Here is a 21,734-nt window from a genome sequence, read left to right on the forward strand (position 1 = left end):
TTATTGACTGTTAGCGAGAGCAGCTATAGGAGATAACTGAGGAAGCCCTTGTCTGGTGCGACACTGGACATTTGTATTCCTTTCACAGTGTCCATGTGGCTGACATGAGAGGTCATATTACCTGCTGGCCACAGGCAGGGTTGGGTAGGTACATTTTCTAAATGTAATCCTTTACAGTTACTAGTTACCTGTCCAAAGTTATAATCAGTATGGTAACTTTTGGATTACCCAAACTCAGTAACTTAATCTGATTACTTTCAGTTACTTTTGGAGTACTTTCCCTTTAAGAGGCATTAGAAGAAGACAGAAAGGATCCATCAAACGCAATTGGTGTGTCATCATAGTGGTCTCTGACTTGTCGCTCAGGTGGAACAAATGTAACCTTGTGCCTTTTTTCAATGCTGAATTGATGTCATTGAGAAAACAGGTGTCATAATGTATTTTTTCGCAAACATCCTTTCTGAATTTAAAAATAATCAACGTTTTTCAAGTATCTTTAATCTGATTACAATATTTTTGCTGGTAACGTAACTGACTACAGGTAACATTTTTTTGTAATGCGATTACATGTAACCGATTACATGTAATCAGTTACTCCCCAACCCTGGCCACAGGCATACAGTTTCTGGCCCACACACACAGAGAGGTAAAAGCTGGAAAATGAGAGGTCGCAGTATGAGTTGCAAATGACTCTTCACGCTGTTTACATCTCTCCTTTGTATTACAGTAATTCAATTGAAGCCACTGCACCCTTTTGTAACAAGACAGCCAGGTATCATTTGGATGACTAATGTTGGGTGGCAGAAGTAGAGGCTTGAATGCCATCTTGCTGGCTCATTTTTGCTCCATCAGTGAGTGTTTTCAGGATGACACCCAGGCTTTTGGACTGGAGGCCAAGAGTTGGTCATGTGATGCTTTCCCCACTGTCTGCCATACCAGGATAGCGCTCCCAATAGCTCAGTGCTGCCTTGGCCAGAGCAGTACCTCACAGAAAACAGAAGAAAGGAACGTTGTTGTTTACCAGTGTTGGTGGCCACTTAATGATCTGTGCAAAGAGCTGACAAAGTCAACCATCAGCATCTGACATACTTCCATTATCTTTTATGTTCACTAGTTTAGTGCCATGACTCATACCACAATATGTTTTTCTCAGAGGCATCTGCATTTTCCTGGGTGCTGAAACAAAACACATTTTTCCGTGCTCTGTGTATTGAGATTAAATGTGTTAGGATGTTCTGTGCCAAGGAGTATTTTCTGACTGAAAATGAAGTGTGAGTGCTGCCCTTTGCAGAGCTAATATTGACAGTAATTCACAGTTCAATTAATGATTTATTTACTGTCAGAGAGAGCAGCCAGGAGATAAGGGAGGAAGCACAGTGTCAATGTGGCTGGTAGGAAAGGTCATATTACCTAAGGGAATGTGCATAAAAGCTGGAAGAGGTTGCAAGAATTATAAATAAATCTGACATACAGTGGGGAAAAAAAGTATTCAGTCAGCCACCAATTGTGCAAGTTCTCCCACTTAAAAAGATGAGAGAGGCCTGTAATTTTCATCATAGGTACACGTCAACTATGACAGACAAAATGAAAAAAAATCCAGAAAATCACATTGTAGGATTTTTAATGAATTTATTTGCAAATTATGGTGGAAAATAAGTATTTGGTCAATAACAAAAGTTTCTCAATACTTTGTTATATACCCTTTGCTGGCAATGACACAGGTCAAACGTTTTCTGTAAGTCTTCACAAGGTTTTCACACACTGTTGCTGGTATTTTGGCCCATTCCTCCATGCAGATCTCCTCTAGAGCAGTGATGTTTTGGGGCTGTCGCTGGGCAACACGGACTTTCAACTCCCTCCAAAGATTTTCTATGGGGTTGAGATCTGGAGACTGGCTAGGCCACTCCAGGACCTTGAAATGCTTCTTACGAAGCCACTCCTTCGTTGCCCGGGCGGTGTGTTTGGGATCATTGTCATGCTGAAAGACCCAGCCACGTTTCATCTTCAATGCCCTTGCTGATGGAAGGTTTTCACTCAAAATCTCACGATACATGGCCCCATTCATTCTTTCCTTTACACGGATCAGTCGTCCTGGTCCCTTTGCAGAAAAACAGCCCCAAAGCATGATGTTTCCACCCCCATGCTTCACATTAGGTATGGTGTTCTTTGGATGCAACTCAGCATTTGTCCTCCAAACACGACGAGTTGAGTTTTTACCAAAAAGTTATATTTTGGTTTCATCTGACCATATGACATTCTCCCAATCCTCTTCTGGATCATCCAAATGCACTCTAGCAAACTTCAGACGGGCCTGGACATGTACTGGCTTAAGCAGGGGGACACGTCTGGCACTGCAGGATTTGAGTCCCTGGCGGCGTAGTGTGTTACTGATGGTAGGCTTTGTTACTTTGGTCCCAGCTCTCTGCAGGTCATTCACTAGGTCCCCCCGTGTGGTTCTGGGATTTTTGCTCACCGTTCTTGTGATCATTTTGACCCCACGGGGTGAGATCTTGCGTGGAGCCCCAGATCGAGGGAGATTATCAGTGGTCTTGTATGTCTTCCATTTCCTAATAATTGCTCCCACAGTTGATTTCTTCAAACCAAGCTGCTTACCTATTGCAGATTCAGTCTTCCCAGCCTGGTGCAGGTCTACAATTTTGTTTCTGGTGTCCTTTGACAGCTCTTTGGTCTTGGCCATAGTGGAGTTTGGAGTGTGACTGTTTGAGGTTGTGGACAGGTGTCTTTTATACTGATAACAAGTTCAAACAGGTGCCATTAATACAGGTAACGAGTGGAGGACAGAGGAGCCTCTTAAAGAAGAAGTTACAGGTCTGTGAGAGCCAGAAATCTTGCTTGTTTGTAGGTGACCAAATACTTATTTTCCACCATAATTTGCAAATAAATTCATTAAAAATCCTACAATTTGATTTTCTGGATTTTTATTCCTCAATTTGTCTGTCATAGTTGACGTGCACCTATGATGAAAATTACAGGCCTCTCTCATCTTTTTAAGTGGGAGAACTTGCACAATTGGTGGCTGACTAAATACTTTTTTTCCCCCACTGTAAGAGTCACCGTCATTACAAACCACACAAACAACCTCAGGATGACCCTGTGTTAGGCCTACTGCTGCTAGGTAGCTCTCTCTCTCTGCTCTCCCCCTCCCCTCTGTCTGTTCTTAATTGCAGGAGTGAAGTCTGGTGTGCGGGAGTCAGGGTTCCATCTGCAGCTCATTCACCATAATCACCTCAGCCTTAAAGACCCGGTCAAACTTGCCACTCATCGTCAGATCATAGTCAAGACGACCATGTTAGTCTCGCTGCTGACTCAACCTGCTTGTTTTCGCTCTTTGTGTTTTTGGCCTGTTCTATTTATATTTCTCCTGTGCCACAGATTATTGGAACCTGACTCCTGCCTCCGCTTCACTCCTGCCACCACCATCCTGCTTTCCACTACTGGACCTCACATTTGGACCACGGACACTAGGACGTTACGGTACCACTCCTGCTCAGAACCCTGGATCTGTTACCCTCCCTGTAGACCTGGACTTGCTCTTCCCCTATTTTTGGAAACCTGGACAATTTAACTTTGAAATAAACCTGTTAAACCTTCTCTGGCTCGGTGTAGTTGTCTGCATTTGGGTTCATATTCAGTTTAAATCGTGACACCCTGATTGAGTATAGTCCAGGTATACAACCACCACATTTAAGTAGTTTAATCATCAACAGCTTTTCATCTATCATCCACTTTATGAGGGAGAACCGGTAATTAACTAGGTCAGGCCCAGAGATTAATTTTTCTGTGTCATTTTCTGTGTCTGAGTGCATCATAATATAATTCAGTATATGCCTTTTAGCTGATGCTTTTATCCAAAGCGACTTACAATCAGTCATGCATTCATAAAATTTTTGTGTGGCCCCAGAGTGAATCAAACCCACGACCCTGGTGTTACAAGCGCCATGCTCTACCAACTGAGCCACAAATGAGAAACACATTTTTAGTTTTTAAATGTTATAATGCTGGGTTCATAACCAAGTTGGAAGGGGGTAATTACCAGTTGGATGCATTCACATGCTTTGAACTCGTTGAGAATCGTTGATTGGCTAATGACCAACAAGCTGCGTCAACCATAAACTAAAAGTACAGCTATCATGATTGCAAATCAATTCGTGTTAGAAAACCACGCAAATAGATTTCTTTTCATAAATAATGTTTTGTTGTTGCATTTAACTGCCATAAATGCTGTTATCAAGGTTATTTCCTTAGTTGGTGATCAGAGGTCAGCATGTGGGAGAATTCGGAGCTCAGGGATGATAGATGAGTTTCCCACTAGTAATTACCAGTTGGAGAGGCGTTCAAGTGTATCATTCCCAGTCGTATGTGGTAAATCCCCCCTGGTCCCACTTGGTTATGAACGCAGCATAAGGGCATTGCTAGCCTCTATTACAGGCTTTCACCGATTGTGAGTGAAGCCTGGGAGGCTAGGGCTTTGCAGTTCTTGGAAAATCTTCTGGGGAATTGAGAAAAGACCACACAATGGTAGCCTGTTGTAGTACAACTAGTATCGTATATACTGTAGTAATCTCGTCACTGAAAATGGAGCTTGATTCACGTGCCTTTATGTACCTATAACATTAGAGAAGAAGAATTTAAAATATGATTCCACAAAGAGCAACCATTGACATCCCTGTCAGCATGGTGGTAACATCATTATGTGTGCACCCATACAGGACAGTAGTTCAAATGAAGTTATACATCACTACGCAGTTGGAAGGCCTTACAATGGCCTGTCTATTGATTTTCATCAATAGGATTGCTTAAAATCTCACAAACGCAGAGGATGCTGCTGTGTAACTACTGTACCGCCATACAGTACAGTATGTCATTATCTTGGATCACAGTAGGTTTCATGATAATGTGAACTATTACTTTACCTCTAAGAGCTACAGACTAATTTATCATTTGAGAGAAAATATTGAATTCATCTAACTACTATGTATAGTCGTGGGGACATAATGGTGGTCATGAAATGTATGGTACAGAATATTGCCTAGCCATTAGTAGAGAGTTCTATGCCTGGCTGCCCTCTCCATGCTCCGTGTCTTGTGAGTCACACACAGCCTTTATTTTCTGATCACTGTTCTCTCTACTCTCCCTCATCCTCTTTTAGAAGATGCCAATCCTGAATTCCATTCACTCTCAAACAAACATAGTTATTGACTACTTAAATGACTACCGACCCGTAGCACTCACGTCTGTAGCCATGAAGTGCTTTGAAAGGCTGGTCATGGCTCATATCAACACCATCATCCCAGAAACCCTAAACCCACTCCAATTTGCATACCGCCCCAACAGATCCACAGATGATGCAATCTTTATTGCACTCCACACTGCCCTTTCCCACCTGGACAAAAGGAACACCTACGTGAGAATGCTGTTCATTGACTACAGCTCAACGTTCAACACCATAGTGCCCTAAAAGCTCATCACTAAGCGAAGGACCCTGGGACTAAACACCTCCCTCTGTAACTGGATCCTGGACTTCCTGACGGGCTGCCCCCAGGTGGTAAGGGTAGGTAACAACACATCTGCCACGCGGATCCTCAACACGGGGGCCCCTCAGGGGTGGGTGCTTTAGACCACTCCTGTACTCCCTGTTCACCCATGACTGTGTTGCCAAGCACGACTCCACCACCATCATTAAGTTTGCCAACGACACGACAGTGGTAGGCCTGATCACCGACAATGATGAGACAGCCTATAGGGAGGAGGTCAGAGACCTGGCAGTGTGGTGCCAGGACAACAACCTCTTCCTCAACGTGACAAAGACAAAGGAGATGATCGTGGACTACAGGAAAAGGAGGGCCGAACAAGCCCCCATTCTCACCAATAGGGCTGTAGTGAGAGCAGGTTGAGAGCTTCAAGTTCCTTGGTTTCCACATCACCAACAAACTATAATGGTCCAAACACACCAAGACAGTCATGAAGAGGGCACGACAAAGCCTATTCCCCCTCAGGAGACTGAAAAGATTTGGCATGGGTCCTCAGATCCTCAAAACGTTCTACAGCTGCACCATCGAGAGCATCCTGACTGGTTGCATCATCGCCTGGTATGGCAACTGCTCGGCCTCCGACCCACAAGGCCCTACAGAGGGTAGTGCGTACGGCCCAGTACATCACTGGGGCCAAGCTTCCTGCCATCCAGGACCTCTATAACAGGCGGTGTCAGAGGAAGGCCCTAGAAATTGCCAAAGACTCCAGCCACCCTAGTCATAGACTGTTCTCTCTGCTACCGCACGGCAAGCAGTACAGGAGCGCCAAGTCTAGGTCCAAAATGTGACGTGATGAGGTTGGACCCAGGAGCAGAGAAGAGACCAGACGAGAAATCAGTGGTTTAGGATAAACATAAATACTTTACTGAGAATTGGTAACAGAAGGATCACAGTAATACTGGGAAAACAACAACACACTAGGACTAGAAAACTCACTCAGGAGACAAATGGCAAACGAATCAAGCTTCTGCAAAGTGAAACAGAAAACACACCTCTCTTAAAAGGGAAATCATAATTAGTGACAGAACACACCTGAGTGTCATTATTGTCTCTATGATGGTGTCTGCCACCCTTTGGTGACAGGTGGAACCATGACAGTACCCCGCCCCTTCTAGAAGCGGTCCAGCCGCAGAGCCAGGGCGACCACCACGTAGATGGTTGAAGTCCCGAACAAGTCCTGGATCCAGGATGTCACAGGCAGGCACACACGCCCGCTCCTCGGGACCTTAACCCTCCCAGTTCACCAGGTACTGCAGGGTACCTCGGACCCGACGAGTCTCCAACAGACACTGGACAATGTAGGCCGGGCGGCCATCAACAAGTCGAGGGGGCGGAGGGGTTGGTGTGGGGGGAGAGAAGGGACTGGTCCTTACCAGCTTGAGACGGGAGACATGGAAGGATGGACAGACCCTCATAGACCTGGGAAACTGGAGACGATAGGTGACCTGGTTGATGCGACTCAGGATCTTGAATGGTCCTACGTAGTGTGGAGCGAGCTTCCGCGAGTCCACCTTTAAGGGAAGATCACGGGTGGACAGCCTCTGACCTGGTCGGAAGAGCCGAAGAGGCCTTCGATGTCGGTTTGCCTGGTGTTGTTGTCAGACAGAGGAGCGGAGCAAGGAGGATCGTGCTCTGATCCAGGTGTGGCGACATCATCGAATGAACGCCTCGGCTGATGGCACCCCCGCTTCGGCCTCTTGTTCAGGAAACAGGCGAGGGGCGAACCCGAACTGACACTCGAACGGCGACAGTCTAGTGGACGAGTTCGGCAGTGTGTTGTGAGAATATTCCGCCCAGACGAGGAACTTGCTCCAGTTGATGGCCTGAGTGGAGACAAAACAGAGGAGGAACTTCTCCAGCTCCTGGTTGATGCGTTCAGTCTGCCCATTAGACTGTGGGTGGAACCCTGAGGAGAGACTCACTGACGACCCCAACAGGGAGCAGAAGGCTTTCCAATACTGATCCGGGCCCACGATGCGAGACAATGTCCTCGGGAAGTCTGTGTAGTCGAAAGACATGGGTATTCATGAGATTCGTGGTCTTCCTCGCCGATGGCAACTTGGGTAAGACGATGAAATGGGCTGCCTTGGAGAACCGATTGATGACCACCAAGAAAGTGGTAAGCCCTTGGGATGGAGATAACCCTGTGATAAAGTATACGGACAGGTGGGACCAGGGCTGGCTGGGGATGGGCAGAGGTTGAAGCAACCCAGCCAGTCGATGTTGTGAGAACTTGCTTTGGGCACAGATGGAGCAGGCCATCACGAAGGAGCTCACATCCTCAGTCATGTTGGGCCACTAGAATCTCCGCCTCAGGAACTCGTGTCCGACTAACCCCTGGATGCCCAGTTAATTTAGAGGAGTGTCCCATTTGTAGTACTCGGGAACGGGCTGATCGCGGAACATAAAGTCTGTTAGTGGGGGCCCACGCCGGGGTCAGGTTTTCGGGTCTGGGCTTGTAGGACCATGGTCTCAATACTCCATATCACAGGGGACACAATGCGGGAGCTGGAGATGATGGGCTCGGAGACCCTCTCCTCGTTAGAGACATTGTGTTGGCGGGACAGGGCATCTGCTTTCTGATTCTTGAACCTGTTAAAAAACAGAGCGTTCAACTTCTTGGCTTCTTGAATGGAGACTAAGTTCTTATGATCTGTCCAGCTCACGAAAGGATGAGGTGCCCCCTCAAGGGCCCACTTCACTACCAAGAGCTCCCGGTTGCTTACATCGTAGTTGCGTTCCGCTGGCGAGAACTGCTTGGAGAGAAAGGCGCATGGGTGCAGTTTCTTGTCCTCCTCGTTCCGCTGTGAAAGGACTGCCCCTGCTGCGGTGTCCGAGGCATCCACCTCTACTATGAAGGGACGAGTAGGATCAGGATGAATGAGGATGGGTCCGGAGGTGAAATATCCCTTGAGCTCCACGAATGCCCTGTCAGCCTCGGGGGCCCAGCAAAAACGGGTCTGGGTCTTGCGGGTTAGGACCGTGAGAGGCGCTGCCACTGCACCAAAGTTGCATATAAAACCTCTGTAAAAATGGGAAAACCAGAGGAACCGCTGGACTTTTTGAGTGAGGCGGGACGGCGCCAGTTGGTGACCGCCTTAACCTTTACGGGGTCCATTTGGATGCCAGCGGTAGAGGTAATGTGACCCAGGAAAGAAACTTGGGATACGTGGAACTCGCATTTCTCTATCTTGACGTATAGTTGACTCTGCAGGAGGCGTCTCAGGACTTGGCAGATGTGCAGGATGTGTTCCGGAGGGGTCTTGGAGAAGATCAGGATGTCGTTGAGGTAAACAAAGACGAACCGATTCAACATATCCCTAAGAGTGTCATTGACCAATGCTTGGAAGACTGCCGGTGAGTTCAATAATCCTAAGGGCATAACTAAATACTCATAGTGGCCACTAGGGGTGTTAAAGGCAGTTTTCCATTCATCTCCCTCCCTGATTCTCACAAGATTGTAAGCGTTGCGGAGGTCCAGTTTGGTGAAAAATTGGGCCCCTTTGGCCAACTCCAAGGCGGCGGACATCAGGGGTAGGGGGTAATGATTCTTAATCGTATTACTGTTCAGCCCTATGTAATTGTTGATGGGAAGCAGACCTCCATCCTTCTTTCCCACAAAGAAGAAGCCTGCACCAGCTGGGGATTAAGAGGAGCGAATGAAACCTGCCTCCAGCAACTCCCGGATGTAATTGTCCACGACTGCTGCTTCAGGGGTCGAGAGGGAGTAAAGACGGCCCTGGGGAGTTGTGGAGCCGGGTAGGAGTTCTATGGCACAGTGGTATGGACGATGAGGGGGGAGGGTGGCGGCTTGCCTCTTACTGAAGGCCTCCCGGAGGTCGAAGTATTCGGGAGAAGAGCAGAGAAGTATTGGTCTTCAAGGGATGCCAGTGAATGCGGCAAGGCTCTTGGTGGGGGTATTAGGCATTTAGTCTGGCAGTTCTTACCCCAGTCTAGCAGGTGTCCCGTGGACCAGGAGAATAGTGGGTTATGTAACACTAGCCAGGGTACCCTAGGATCAAGGGATTCTCGGGAGCAGTGATCAAAAGCTAACTAAGAGTCTCTGAGTGGTTCACCCCAACCTGCAGTAGAATGGGCTTGGTCTAATACTCCACCTGGCCGAAGCCGATGGGGTGTCCATCGAGAACTTGAATCTGCAGAGGGATGGGACACTTCACACAGGGGATTTGAATGTGGCGCTGACGGTTGTCCCAGTGGAGGGTTGCGGGTAGTGACAGACGGTGACTGGGTAGCTGGGGTGTAACTGCACAGCTCGTCAGGGTCTCCCCTTTTCCTGGCGAGTCCCGGCATTTTCCATCAACTCTGGGCATGTAGCACGGAGATGGCCGAGACCTCCGCAGTAGTATGTCACTTTCCTGTGGGCTCAGACGTGTACGTCCCAGCAGCATGGGCTCTTCAATGCTGGGCTCGGGGGGCTTGGGGTGCTCAGGAAACCGGGATGGTGTCAAAAATGTGCTGTCTCACACATTCTCGGATGCGGTTGTCAATCCTGATTGCCAGCATTATCAGTGACTCGTGGTCCTCTCCCAGTTCCCGAGCGGCCAACTCATCCTTGATGGAGTTAGACCGACCCTGGTGGAAAGCGGTAACCAGTGCCTCAGTATACCACCCGCTCTCGGTGGCGAGGGTGCAGAACTCAATGGCGAAGTCAGCCACTGGTCTGGCCCCTTGGCGGAGTCTGAACAGTCGGCTTGCCGCTTCTCGTCCGCCGATTGGGTGGTCAAAGACTTGTCGCAACTCGGTAGTGAATGCTAATATGGAGCTGCAGGATGGTGGCTGCTGTTTCCACACCGCCGTTGCCCATGCCAGGGCCTTGCCCGAGGGTAGAGAGATGATGTATGTGATCATGGCCCGATTGGTGTGGACCGGGACCGCCCCCGAGCGGTATGATGGCCACCCGAGAGGATGCAAGGGGTTCCTCACTCAGTGCTCTCTGGTGTTTGAGCTACAGTCCTCCTCATAACTACGGCGACGCCTGTAGCACTGGCCAATGAGACTTGGGCATTGGCTCCTCCTGGGTTGGGGTTGGATCGTGGTTGGAGGGAATCGGTAAGTGCCCGGAGGGTCTCTGATATTTAGGAGAGTTGTTCTTGCTGCCGCCCCAGTAGTGCTCCTTGGTGGGTTCTAACATTCTTGATCTGGTTGATCTCTGCTGGGTCCATTTTGAGGGGCAGAAGCTTGCTGTGACATGATGAAGTTGGACCCAGGAGCAGAGAAGAGACCAGAGGAGGAATCAGTGGTTTAGGATAAACGTAAATACTTCACTGAGAATTGGTAACAGAAGGAAGGATCAACGTAATACTGGGAAAACAACAAACACTAGGGCTAGAATACTCACTCAGGCGACAAATGCACATGGCAAACGAATCAAGCTTCTGCAAAGGGAAACAGAAAACACACCTCTCTTAAAAGGGAATTCATAATTAGTGACAGAACACACCTGAGTGTCATTATAGTCTCTAGGATGGTCTCTGCCGCCCTCTGGTGACAGGTGGAACCATGACACAAAAGGCTTCTTAACAGCTTCTACCCCCAAGCCATTAGCTGCTGAACAGCTAATCAAATGGCTACCCGGACTATTTGCATTGACCCCCCCCTTTTTACGCTGCTGCTCCTCGCTGTTTATTATCGATGCATAGTCATTTTACTCCTATCTACATGTACATATTACCTCAATTACCTTGACTAACCTGTACCCCCGCACATTGACTCTGTACCGGTAACCCCTGTATATAGCCTTGTTATTGTTCTTTTATTGTTACTCTTTGATTTTTTAAAACTTTTGTTAATTTAGTAAATATTTTCTCAACACTTTTTATTCTTAAAACTGCATTGTTGGTTAAGTGCTTGTAAGTAAGCATTTCACGGTAAGGTCTACACCTGTTGTATTCAGTGCATGTGACAAATACATTTTGATTTGAGTTATTAGGCTAATCTTTCAATTTTTGGCATACATCTCTTTTCCATGAAAAAAAAAAAGCAATCTGTGCTCCAAGGTCGTGACTGCTTAAAACATGTAAGCAATTCAATATTCTTACTAGTTTCTCCTATAGGAGGTAGAAGATTGAATCATATAGAACATTGTTTCACATGGATTCTGTGGCATTCCATTTTGGCACAGTACAGGCATGTTACTGGCAAGCTGAAAAATGTAAAAGGCTAGATTATCCTGTTGTTTTAGGGATGAGGAAGGAAATCAAGGTTTAATGTAGCAGTTTCCTGAAACAGAATGAAACTCCTGCTATCTTGTGTAGAATGTAGAATGTAGCAGGCGAAAGAAGTGGAAGAATAACATTGGTAAGAGCAGGTAAGAAACAAGGCAGGAAGGTCAGCCAACAAGGGTGTAGTCCAAAAGTAATTCTAGAAGAAAATAAAACCTATTCAACCTGAAGCTATATTCAACCTGTGAAGACTTGTCAGCTCCATGATTTACTTGCCTATTCTTCAAACTCAATTTGAATCCTGAAATGAATCAGTATGAGCATTTGGAAAAGTAAAAAACTAAGTGAGACACCGACAGGTTAGATTCCTCATAGATATTCAGCTCTCTTGTTTCATCATGGTCAGGCCTATACAGTACAATCCGAGGCAAACCTCTATATCCTGCAATCAGCTCCAACCTCATCCATTCCATGCACCAACTACCATCCAAATCATGGTAAGAATAATATCTACCCTGAGGGAAAGAGCTAAATTGCGTCCTATTGCACTCTATTCCCTTTATAGTGCACTAATTTTGACCAGGGCTCTGGTCAGAAGTAGTGCACTATATAACGTTAGGGAATAGGATGCCACAAGACAGGATATCCTATTTCTACAACGAGCCCATTTATCTCAGTTGATAACTTGACTCCTTTCTCAAGCCACTGCCTCACTATACAGGGGGAAATTAATTATGAATATCAGTGAATATTCAAATAAATAAATGTGAACTGTGTTTGGTGGTCAGGCCCTGTATCAGCGAGGAGATAAATCCCTCTAGAGTCAAATTTCTTATATAAAAAAATATTTGATGAAACATTGAATTCGCTATTAGCCTATAGAAACGCATTGAATAACAAACATATTCAAACATGGCAAAAGAGATAGTCAAAAAATGTATCAAAAGGAAGTATGTTTTGAAGTATCTGTCCTATATCTGAGAGATATAAGAAACCTAAGGATTGTTTAGTATTTGTTCATTTGTTTTTTACCGGGGAATGACCTGTATACGTTTGACATGGAAATGCCCAATTCACTTCCATTCATTTTTCATCCCGGTACTGGATTGCCTCCAGACAAGTATTTTGAGGCTTGTGGGCGTAGTAGAGCAAAACAACAGACATGTACGTGTTAGTGAAAGTCCCAGCTTTCGTTTGTAGCCCAAACCGACCGAATGTTACAGACAGAAGTTGGCACATCGGCGGTAGGTTCTTCAGACGAGACGAATTGTTGTGGTCATATAGCCCAAACCGTTCGGACTCTGCAGACATTTTCGCGAGATAACCGATTTTCAGGATGTCTCCTGGTCTGACAAACACTGTAACTCTGCCACCTTCCACCCCAGATGTGGAAGTCCGACATTGGCGGATGTGGTGGATTGAGATGCAACCCATGCAAAAAAAAAACGTATCTCTAGTTTAAACAGACAGATTTTGATTGGGGTTTGTGTATTATGTTAATTAGATTTCCGCGAGGGCGCGGACATCGACTCTAGGGTTTTTAAAATATGGTGAGGCGATGGAGGAGAGGGTGCTGACCTGCATTCCAAAAAGAGTATATTTGCGACCAAAATGGCACTCTATTCACTATATGGTGCGCTAGGGCCCTGGTCATAAGGAATGCACTAGGGAATAGGGTGCCATTTCGGATGTAAGCCATGTTGATCTTCCACTCAGTAATTGTTACAGCATCATTATTTTAAGTGAGCTGTGGTCTCCGATGCCAGCAGTGCAATTCTCTTCGAGGCAAATTAAATGTTCTTTAATGACACCTGTTGTGTTTTACAATGTTGAGTCAAATTGGATGTCAATTAATCATAAGATTTTCTTAGATTACAGACAACAAAGACACACAACAAACAGTGGTGTAGTGGTGCCTGGAGAAGTGGGTATACTCTAATTTTGCCAAAACCTTCCTGAACAGGAATGAAAGGCGCCCTGTCTGAAAAGGTCTATGACAAACAGTGACATACACTCTGAATGATCTAAAATGATAGATCCCATATTGGTCTTTCAGTCAGGCCATTCCAAGCTGTACTGTGCAAGTAGGCTAATAGTAGGACTGCTATTGAAATAGATAAATGACACTGTCAACTGAGTCAGAAATTCACAGGTTTCAGATTTTTCCCAAAATGATCAGGTCTTCACTCTCAAAGTCAAACTTTTGGAATAGAAAAACAACAAAATTGGATGTTCTAAGTCCACAACAATGCTTAAACCAGGAGACCACTTTTGAGGTCTGGGAAAAATCGTAGATAGATTATATTTATTTGTGTGGTTACCCTTTAATTCAATTGAGCAGGCACCTACCATTCTTTAAGGAATACCTGGGATAGGATAAAGTAATCCTTCTACCCCCCCCCCCAATAAAATAAAATAAAAAAATAATATATATATGTATATAAAAAAATATATATATAGAAAAATAAAATAAAACATAAAATGTGTAAAGTGGTTATCCCACTGGCTATAGGGTGAATGCCCCAATTTGTAAGTCGCTCTGGATAAGAGCGTCTGCTAAATGACGTAAATGTAATGTAAATATTTCTGTAGCACACATTAGATGAAGTTTGCATAACAAATGGCCACTGGATTGATGCAAATAATCATGTTATCATTCTGCCAGGTAGGCATAGGTTACTTTGTAGTTCGTTTTTGGCAAAGCCTTTCCATCTACCAGAAGACGGTTAGACCTATCATTCGCATCACTATATTTTTCCTGCTCCTTAATCGTTTGAAACCTGGACATTTTACTTCATATTATGCGGCATTTCTTACCTTGCTTCAAACTAGCCTAGCCAAAATCCCACCATAGAAACGTGGAGGCAATTTTTACTTTTTTTATTATAGACTTCCTCATATTCGCTCTCATATTCTATTGGTTTCCAAAGCAACTTTCTTTCATTGTCTAGCAGCCAAAGGCATTATCCTAGTCATATTAGCAACCCATGATAGATAGTGATGAAGACATTTAAGCATGTTAACCCCCGCAAGGCTGCTGGCCCAGACGGCATCCCTAGCTGCGTCCTCAGAGCATGCGCAGACCAGTTGGCTGGTGTGTTTACGGACATATTCAATCTCTCCCTTTCCCAGTCTGCTGTTCCCATAGGCTTCAAGATGGCCACCATTGTTCCTGTACCCAAGAAAGCAAAGGTAACTGAACTAAATGACTATCGCCCTGTAGCACTCACCTCTGTCATCATGAAGTTCTTTGAGAGACTAGTCAAGGATCATATCACCTCTACCTTACCTGTCACCCTAGACCCACTCCAATTTGCATACCGCCCCAATAGATCCACAGACGATGCAATCGCCATCACACTGCACACTGCCCTATCCCATTTGGACAAGAGGAATACCTATGTAAGAATGCTGTTCATTGACTATAGCTCAGCATTCAACACCATAGTACCCTCCAAGCTCATCATTAAGCTTGAGGCCCTAGGTCTGAACCCCGCCCTGTGGAACTGGGTCCTGGACTTCCTGACGGGCCACCCCCAGGTGGTGAAGGTAGGAAACAACATCTCCACTTTGATGATCCTCAACACTGGGGCCCCACAAGGGTGCGTGCTCAAATATAAGTATAAAGAGGGGTTCCTGCAGATTCAGGAATGCCCACATGCTGGAATGCCCCGAATTGCAGGCAGCAATTACACCTCATGGCTTCTACAGTTTAAGTTACAACAAAGATTAGTGACCTAGTAATAGCCTAGTATCCAGCATCCACATCACGTGTGCCAAAAATACACCAACAACAGCCAACCAACAACTAATGCAATGAGGAGCAATAGCAGGCATTAATGCACTTTGTCCAGTAATAGTGACACTTGTAGGGTAGTGACACACTATTCAGTGGGCTGAGATGTGACCCATTTCCTTTAAGAGGTAAAGGAAAGCAAGCAGTAGTCTGGATGATGAGAGCGACCTCATTTGTCTACTGTCTCAGCTATCGCACACGATGATGCTGTAATCGAGTTTTCTTCGATAATTATAAATGAAATAGCTCAACACTATGCAATTGCAAACTAGCTATATTTCTAAGAGACGATGAACGTATTTTACCTCTCTGGCCCTTTAAATGACGTCGCCAAAACACAGGGTGCATGGAACGCGGCCCGGAAATTGTTATTTTTTGTGAGGGTAAATTTAACGGGAGTAAATAAACTAAATGAAGGCATTGACATCCTTGTGCAAAATCGAGATGTTTTGAAAATTCAATCCGATAATATAATTTGCTAACTGTGGTTAGCTGAAATAGCTAATCAGGTCAGTGTTGATATGCGTCTACTAGCATAGATATCTAACCTTAGTTAAATTTCGTTCTCAGCTAGCTAGTTTCTTCACTTCAGCTGCCAAGCAACATGCCTTCGTACAAAGAAGTGAGAAACAGCAATCGCTTCTATTATTTCATAAAATTCACCTTAAATATCTACTCAATGCTGTTCTCGGTAAGTGTTTTTAATATAGACTTGTTGGTTTCAGGGACAGGGTTGGGGACCGGACCACATACATGTTGGCTTGTGTGACTGTCAGAAAACCATCATCACCTTTGTTTGCTACAGCTATCTAGCTAGCCAGTGTGTAACAGCTAACGTTAGCTTGTAGTTGCCGGTATCTTCCTAGTTGGCTAGCTACATTAGCTCGCTAGCTAACTCGGGTGTCAAATTGCTTGCAAGAATAACAAATAATGAAAATACTGCTGTGCACACTTCGTCTGATATTGTCGTTAATTTACTACACTAAGGCTACACTGCTTTTTCTGCTATATAGTGTAGGGCGTGAGACTACTGTGATACTGTGCCCTTGAGCAAGGCACTTAACCCTAATTGCTCCTGTAAGTCGCTCTGGTTAAGAGCGTCTGCTAAATGACTAAAATGTAAATGTAAATACAGTTAAAAGGGGTGAATTGGGAGATTTTCTTTTTGCCGAAAGGAAATGGGATGATAGCTGTATTCCATGAACACATTTTATTGTTTCAGACTATTCTAGGGCCTTCATATTGCAATGTTGGGAAAGAGTAGCTAGCTATAGGCATAAGCCTACCTATCACTCTACATTTGATTTAAGCCTAATGAGTCTAATCAGTTTTCTGTCCCAGTATTAAACTCAAATTACAATTTAATGCAGCCAGGTGTTAATGCCTCTTCTAGGTGTTCTGAGACGTGGGACATTTATTACATTGTAATTACAGCTTTTCAGGGCAGGAGTGGGTTACACAGGTAAGTCTAATTCACTTAAAATCCATAACATGTTAACATATATGACACACCTACACATCTGTGTCATGTAGGCTTTAAAGTGGAACTGACAGCGTTTTATCAACATTAAATCTTATTCAAATCTGTTCATATACATCCCAGGAAGAATATGACACCTTTCTTTTTTTCTTTACATGTTCTGACAAATGAGAACATAGATATGGTCATTTTCACGTTTTCATACATTCATAGAATGTTTGGGAATTCTGTAGCACTATAGAGTTGGAAAGTAGCCGTGCCTTTGGACTATTAGACACTGCAGCAAATAAAACCTAATAAAAACATCAGTCTTGTCCAGGACAGGAGTCTACATAGACCGGTGTGCCATAGCCAATCAGAGCTACAGTAGGCCTATACGCAAATAAGCCATTTGGCACACGGGCCTGCCATCAATTACTTTGAACTGGACTGTGTGTTTACAGGCAGTAGCAACAGCGTGACTTTAGATCATTAGAAAGATTAGCCAAAAGCCACAAAATACACCTGAATGGATTTCTGTAAAATATGTAAATACCATGGGAGTCCTTTTACATTTGGGAACTTTACAGTCCTATTGATCAAACAACCCTGAAAAGGTAGGCTCTCTCACCCTCCGTTCCCAATGCACATCAACAACAACAAGATCAACAACTAATGTTAACCAGAGCGAGATTAGGTAAAATCTATCGAGGGAACAGTAGATAAACCCTCTCAAACTTTTTCGGGTTGTCCGCAAAATTGCACTGATAAACGATGGGGAATAGTAGCCTGCTTGTCCCAACCCGCGTTTTGACAACTGAATGGGAACTTGCCTGCCTGCCTTCCCGCTAGTGATGTGAAGTTTGCAAATGATTCGTTCTTTTTGAACGATCCTTTTTACTGACTCGAGAGTCATGATTTGTTTTTTCAGAGTGACTCGTTCATTTTTGTCGTTTGATTGACCTACTGGCCGCAATGAATTCTACATACGGATTAAAAGCCAATTTATGCTTGCTCCGCGCATGCGATCCGGAGGCTCAGTACGGAGGGTGTGATGCAATTGTGGAGGCTTGTGGTGGCCAAATCAAGCTCTGTATCGCCGTGCCCCTCCCAAATTGTGTAACAATGCGGAGGGCTCCGTATAGCGCCGTATAGCTCCGCATTTACATCATTGGTTGACGGTAGGTTGGGGCGGGAGGTCCTGTATAAACACAAACTCCCTTGACAACTTCCTTCACAACAGCTCTGTTCCGCGAAGCGCAAGAAGTATGAATGCCCTGACTTCTGCAGAGGTCGTATCGCTTTAAATGAGGAATGGCCAATGCAGACACCAGATTGACCATGCAGAGCCTTTAATACGCGCTCCTCCGGATCAACGACTCCGGAGATGTGCTCCGACCAGCAACTGTCTGTCATGTGCGCGAGGGAAAATGGATCATGCTGCAGGCAGCATAGAGAAGAAAAATACATATTTGGAACTGATCATTGATCACATGGCGCAAGAATGAATGCTATTAATTGATTATTGAATGTTATGATGGACAAAGCTTTGTAGAACCAAAACATACACAGCCTCTGCTCAACAAACTTGAACTCGAGAACAAATAATTTGGGGGTGTCACGATCGTCGTAATGAGTGGACCAAGGCGCAGCGTGAAATGCGTACATCTTTTATTGAGTACTATTAACAATAACAAAACAACAAAACGAAATGTGAAGTCCTCGGTCATAAACACAAACCTACACGGAACAAGATCCCACAAAAGACAAGTGCACAACAGGCTGCCTAAGTATGGTTCCCAATCAGAGACAACGAGCCACAGCTGTCTCTAATTGGGAACCACCCCGGCCAACATAGAAACACATAAACTAGAACAAGAACATAAAACCTAACACCCAGAAACGAACACATAGAAACTAACACCCTGGCTCAACATATAAAAGTCCCCAGAGCCAGGTAACTGGGGGCTCCTGAGTGGCGCAGTGGTCTAAGGCACTGCATCGCAGTGCTAACTGTGCCACTAGAGATCCTGGTTCGAATCCAGGCTCTGTCGCAGCCGGCCGCGACCGGGAGACTCATGGGCGACGCACAATTGGCCCACCGTTGTCCAGGGTAGGGGAGGGAATGGCCGGCAGGGATGTAGCTCAGTTGATAGAGCATGGCGTTTGCAACGCCAGGGTTGTGGGTTCGATTCCCACGGGGGGCCAGTATAAAAAAAATATGTATTCACTAACTGTAAGTCGCTCTGGATAAGAGCGTCTGCTAAATGACTAAAATGTAAATGTAAATGTAGGGGGACTACAATTCGCAAACGATATTGTGCGTATCACTCGGCAGTCAAGCAATGTTTAACAATCTAGTCTGGTTGCGGCCACCACAAATATACTTTGTTTCAACTGTGTCAAGTAGGGCTGTCCCCGACAAAATAATAATCTTAGTAGACCGAAAGTCGTCTGTTCTTTCGACCAATCGGTTGGTCGACATTTTTAAACGTGTATTTTTCCATATATAGGCTCACCCTATGTGTTTTAACAAAATCAACTATATACATTGAGCTTGTCTGATGCTTTAAGTTTACGGTTTGATGAAATAAGACAAATGCCTCGAGGGTGCCAGAGATCTAGATAACCAGAAGAAGAAAAAAATTAACCTGACCCAACTATTCTCCTCCCGCTCCTGCTGGCTTTCGCAGATTCTGCCATTACTCTCCTGAAGTTGCCGGTAATAGGCTATATGAGGAGTCTGCAACCTTTCTCATGTGGAATGCCAATTTATCTTACCAGTTCTACTGATCTGTGTGCCAGTTATGGTTTTCATATGCACATTTTCGTGAAACTGTTTCATTTTATTTATAATAACATCTTCATATCTCAAAATCATTGTCATGTAGTTAATCAAAATTCTATCCAAATCTAAATTAATATGACTCAAACCTAAAAAGTAACTTCCATTGCCATCTATGTAAAAATAGCCTACATAAAGCCAACAAATAAACATGGCAGCCTGCAGGTAGAAAATATCCTGATAAAAATAAATTGGCTACACATGGCCTGTCTGCAACAAAGTTGAAACATTGTATTAACTATTAATAAATCCATTATTTATTTTAGACCGGTCTAAAGAAACATAATATGAAGAAAATGTAGTCTATTTCAGAAGAACAGAATAGCATACTCTGAGTTGTCCTCATGTTAGGTCCTCATCTGGCTGTGCCATGTGGCTGTGGGCTACACTAGTTCATTTAGCAGACAAGATATGCAATTGAACAAAGCTGAATAAAGTAGAAAGGATATTTTCTCCAAACATTTGAGGGAGTGCGCACACGCGGCTATTCTGTGTTGAGCGGTTAACAAAGAAATAGGTACTCCTATATGCTTAATTTGTCACGTTTCAGACAGACGACCAGAGGACCACAATTGCGTCACACCAGAAAGTTTATTAAAACTTAAGGGAAAAGGGAAGTAGGGAGTGAGTGAAGGCTCCAGGGGTAACAGGGATCCCGTCCAATGTGCTGGGTCTGTGCCCCCCCCAGTGGCAGCGATGCGTCCTATGACGCCGGTGGTGGGTGGTCCAGAAGTCCTGGGGGGGGGAAACACAGACACAACGGGGCGGATGAAACAAGGCAGCAGTACAGTTCAAGGGAAATCCAAATACGTTGTAGCAAGGCAGAAGGCTGGTCAGAGTTACCGGGATTGAAGAGTAGTCAGGAGTCGTTATGGCAGAAAGCAGGTCTGGTTTTCCTGGGGCAGAAGAGTATCCAAGAATCAGGCAGGTCCGGGGTCACAAAACAAGGGTGAGCCAGAAGCGTGAGCAAACAGGTTCCGGGTGTGAGCTTTGCAGACGATCTGACAAAGGAGAGCTGAAAGACAGGGCTTTAAATACTGGGAGAGGTTAGTGGGTAATGCAGCGCAGCTGGCAGAGTAATTAGAGCAGAGCAGAGCAGGGACAGGTGGAGCTAGTTAGGCTGAGTAGAGAGAGTGGAAGATAGTGGAAACAAATAAAGGTGGTAACCCGGTGGAGTGAGAGGGCTCATGACAGAACCCCCCCCCCCAAGGGACGGCCCCAGAAGTCCCAAGAGCAACACCACGCCGGGCGGGAGGAGGGGAGCCGGAGGAGGGCTAGAACTCCTCCGAACGGTCCGAGTGAACGTCCTCATCCTCGGAGGAAGCCGGAGGGCCGTGGTCGGGAGATGGGACAGGTCCCGAGACAGGATCAGGCACAGGACAGGAAGCCGAGCGGGCAGGACGGTTAGGGACCCCTCTGGGGCGGCCCCTACGGATTGCAGGTTGATCAGGATGCCGTTGGTGGAAGGCGGTGATGAGAGTCCTATCCACAATCCGACTAGCTGGCACCCAGGTCCTTTCCTCAGGTCCATAACCCTCCCAGTCAATGAGGTACTGGAGACCCCTACCCCTCCGTCTGGACCGAAGCAGGCGGCGGACGGTGTAAACCAGACCGCCATCGACGAGCCGTGGAGGAGGAGGACAAGGCGCAGCAGGGACCAGCGGACTCTCATGAATGGGCTTAATCTTAGACACATGGAAAGTGGGGTGCACCCTCATGGAATTAGGCAGTTGGAGCCGGACAGCAGTTGGGCTGATCACTCTTATAATAGGGAATGGGCCAATGAACCGAGGTGCCAGCTTTTGCGACTCCACCCTGAGTGGCAGGTTCTTCGATGACAACCACACCCTTTGACCAACATGGTAGGTGGGAGCAGGAATTCTCCGACGGTTGGCCCCGG

At 45.6% G+C, this 21,734-nt stretch overlaps 1 protein-coding gene across 1 annotated transcript in view; it reads left to right on the forward strand.

Annotated features, from left to right (window-relative positions):
* Positions 1 to 15,867: 15,867 nt before the first annotated feature.
* Positions 15,868 to 21,734, forward strand: part of LOC311141185 (tetraspanin-15-like) — a 28,203-nt gene continuing 22,336 nt past the window's right edge. The window contains exon 1 of the mRNA XM_084176445.1: positions 15,868 to 16,221. Within this exon, the coding sequence (XP_084032571.1) occupies positions 16,135 to 16,221 (87 nt within the window). The 5' untranslated portion in view covers positions 15,868 to 16,134. The remainder of the gene's footprint in view (positions 16,222 to 21,734) is intronic.

The sequence above is a fragment of the Coregonus lavaretus genome (assembly GCF_964263955.1).
Source record: "Coregonus lavaretus genome assembly, chromosome: 14".
In the NCBI taxonomy this organism is placed as follows: domain Eukaryota; kingdom Metazoa; phylum Chordata; class Actinopteri; order Salmoniformes; family Salmonidae; genus Coregonus; species Coregonus lavaretus.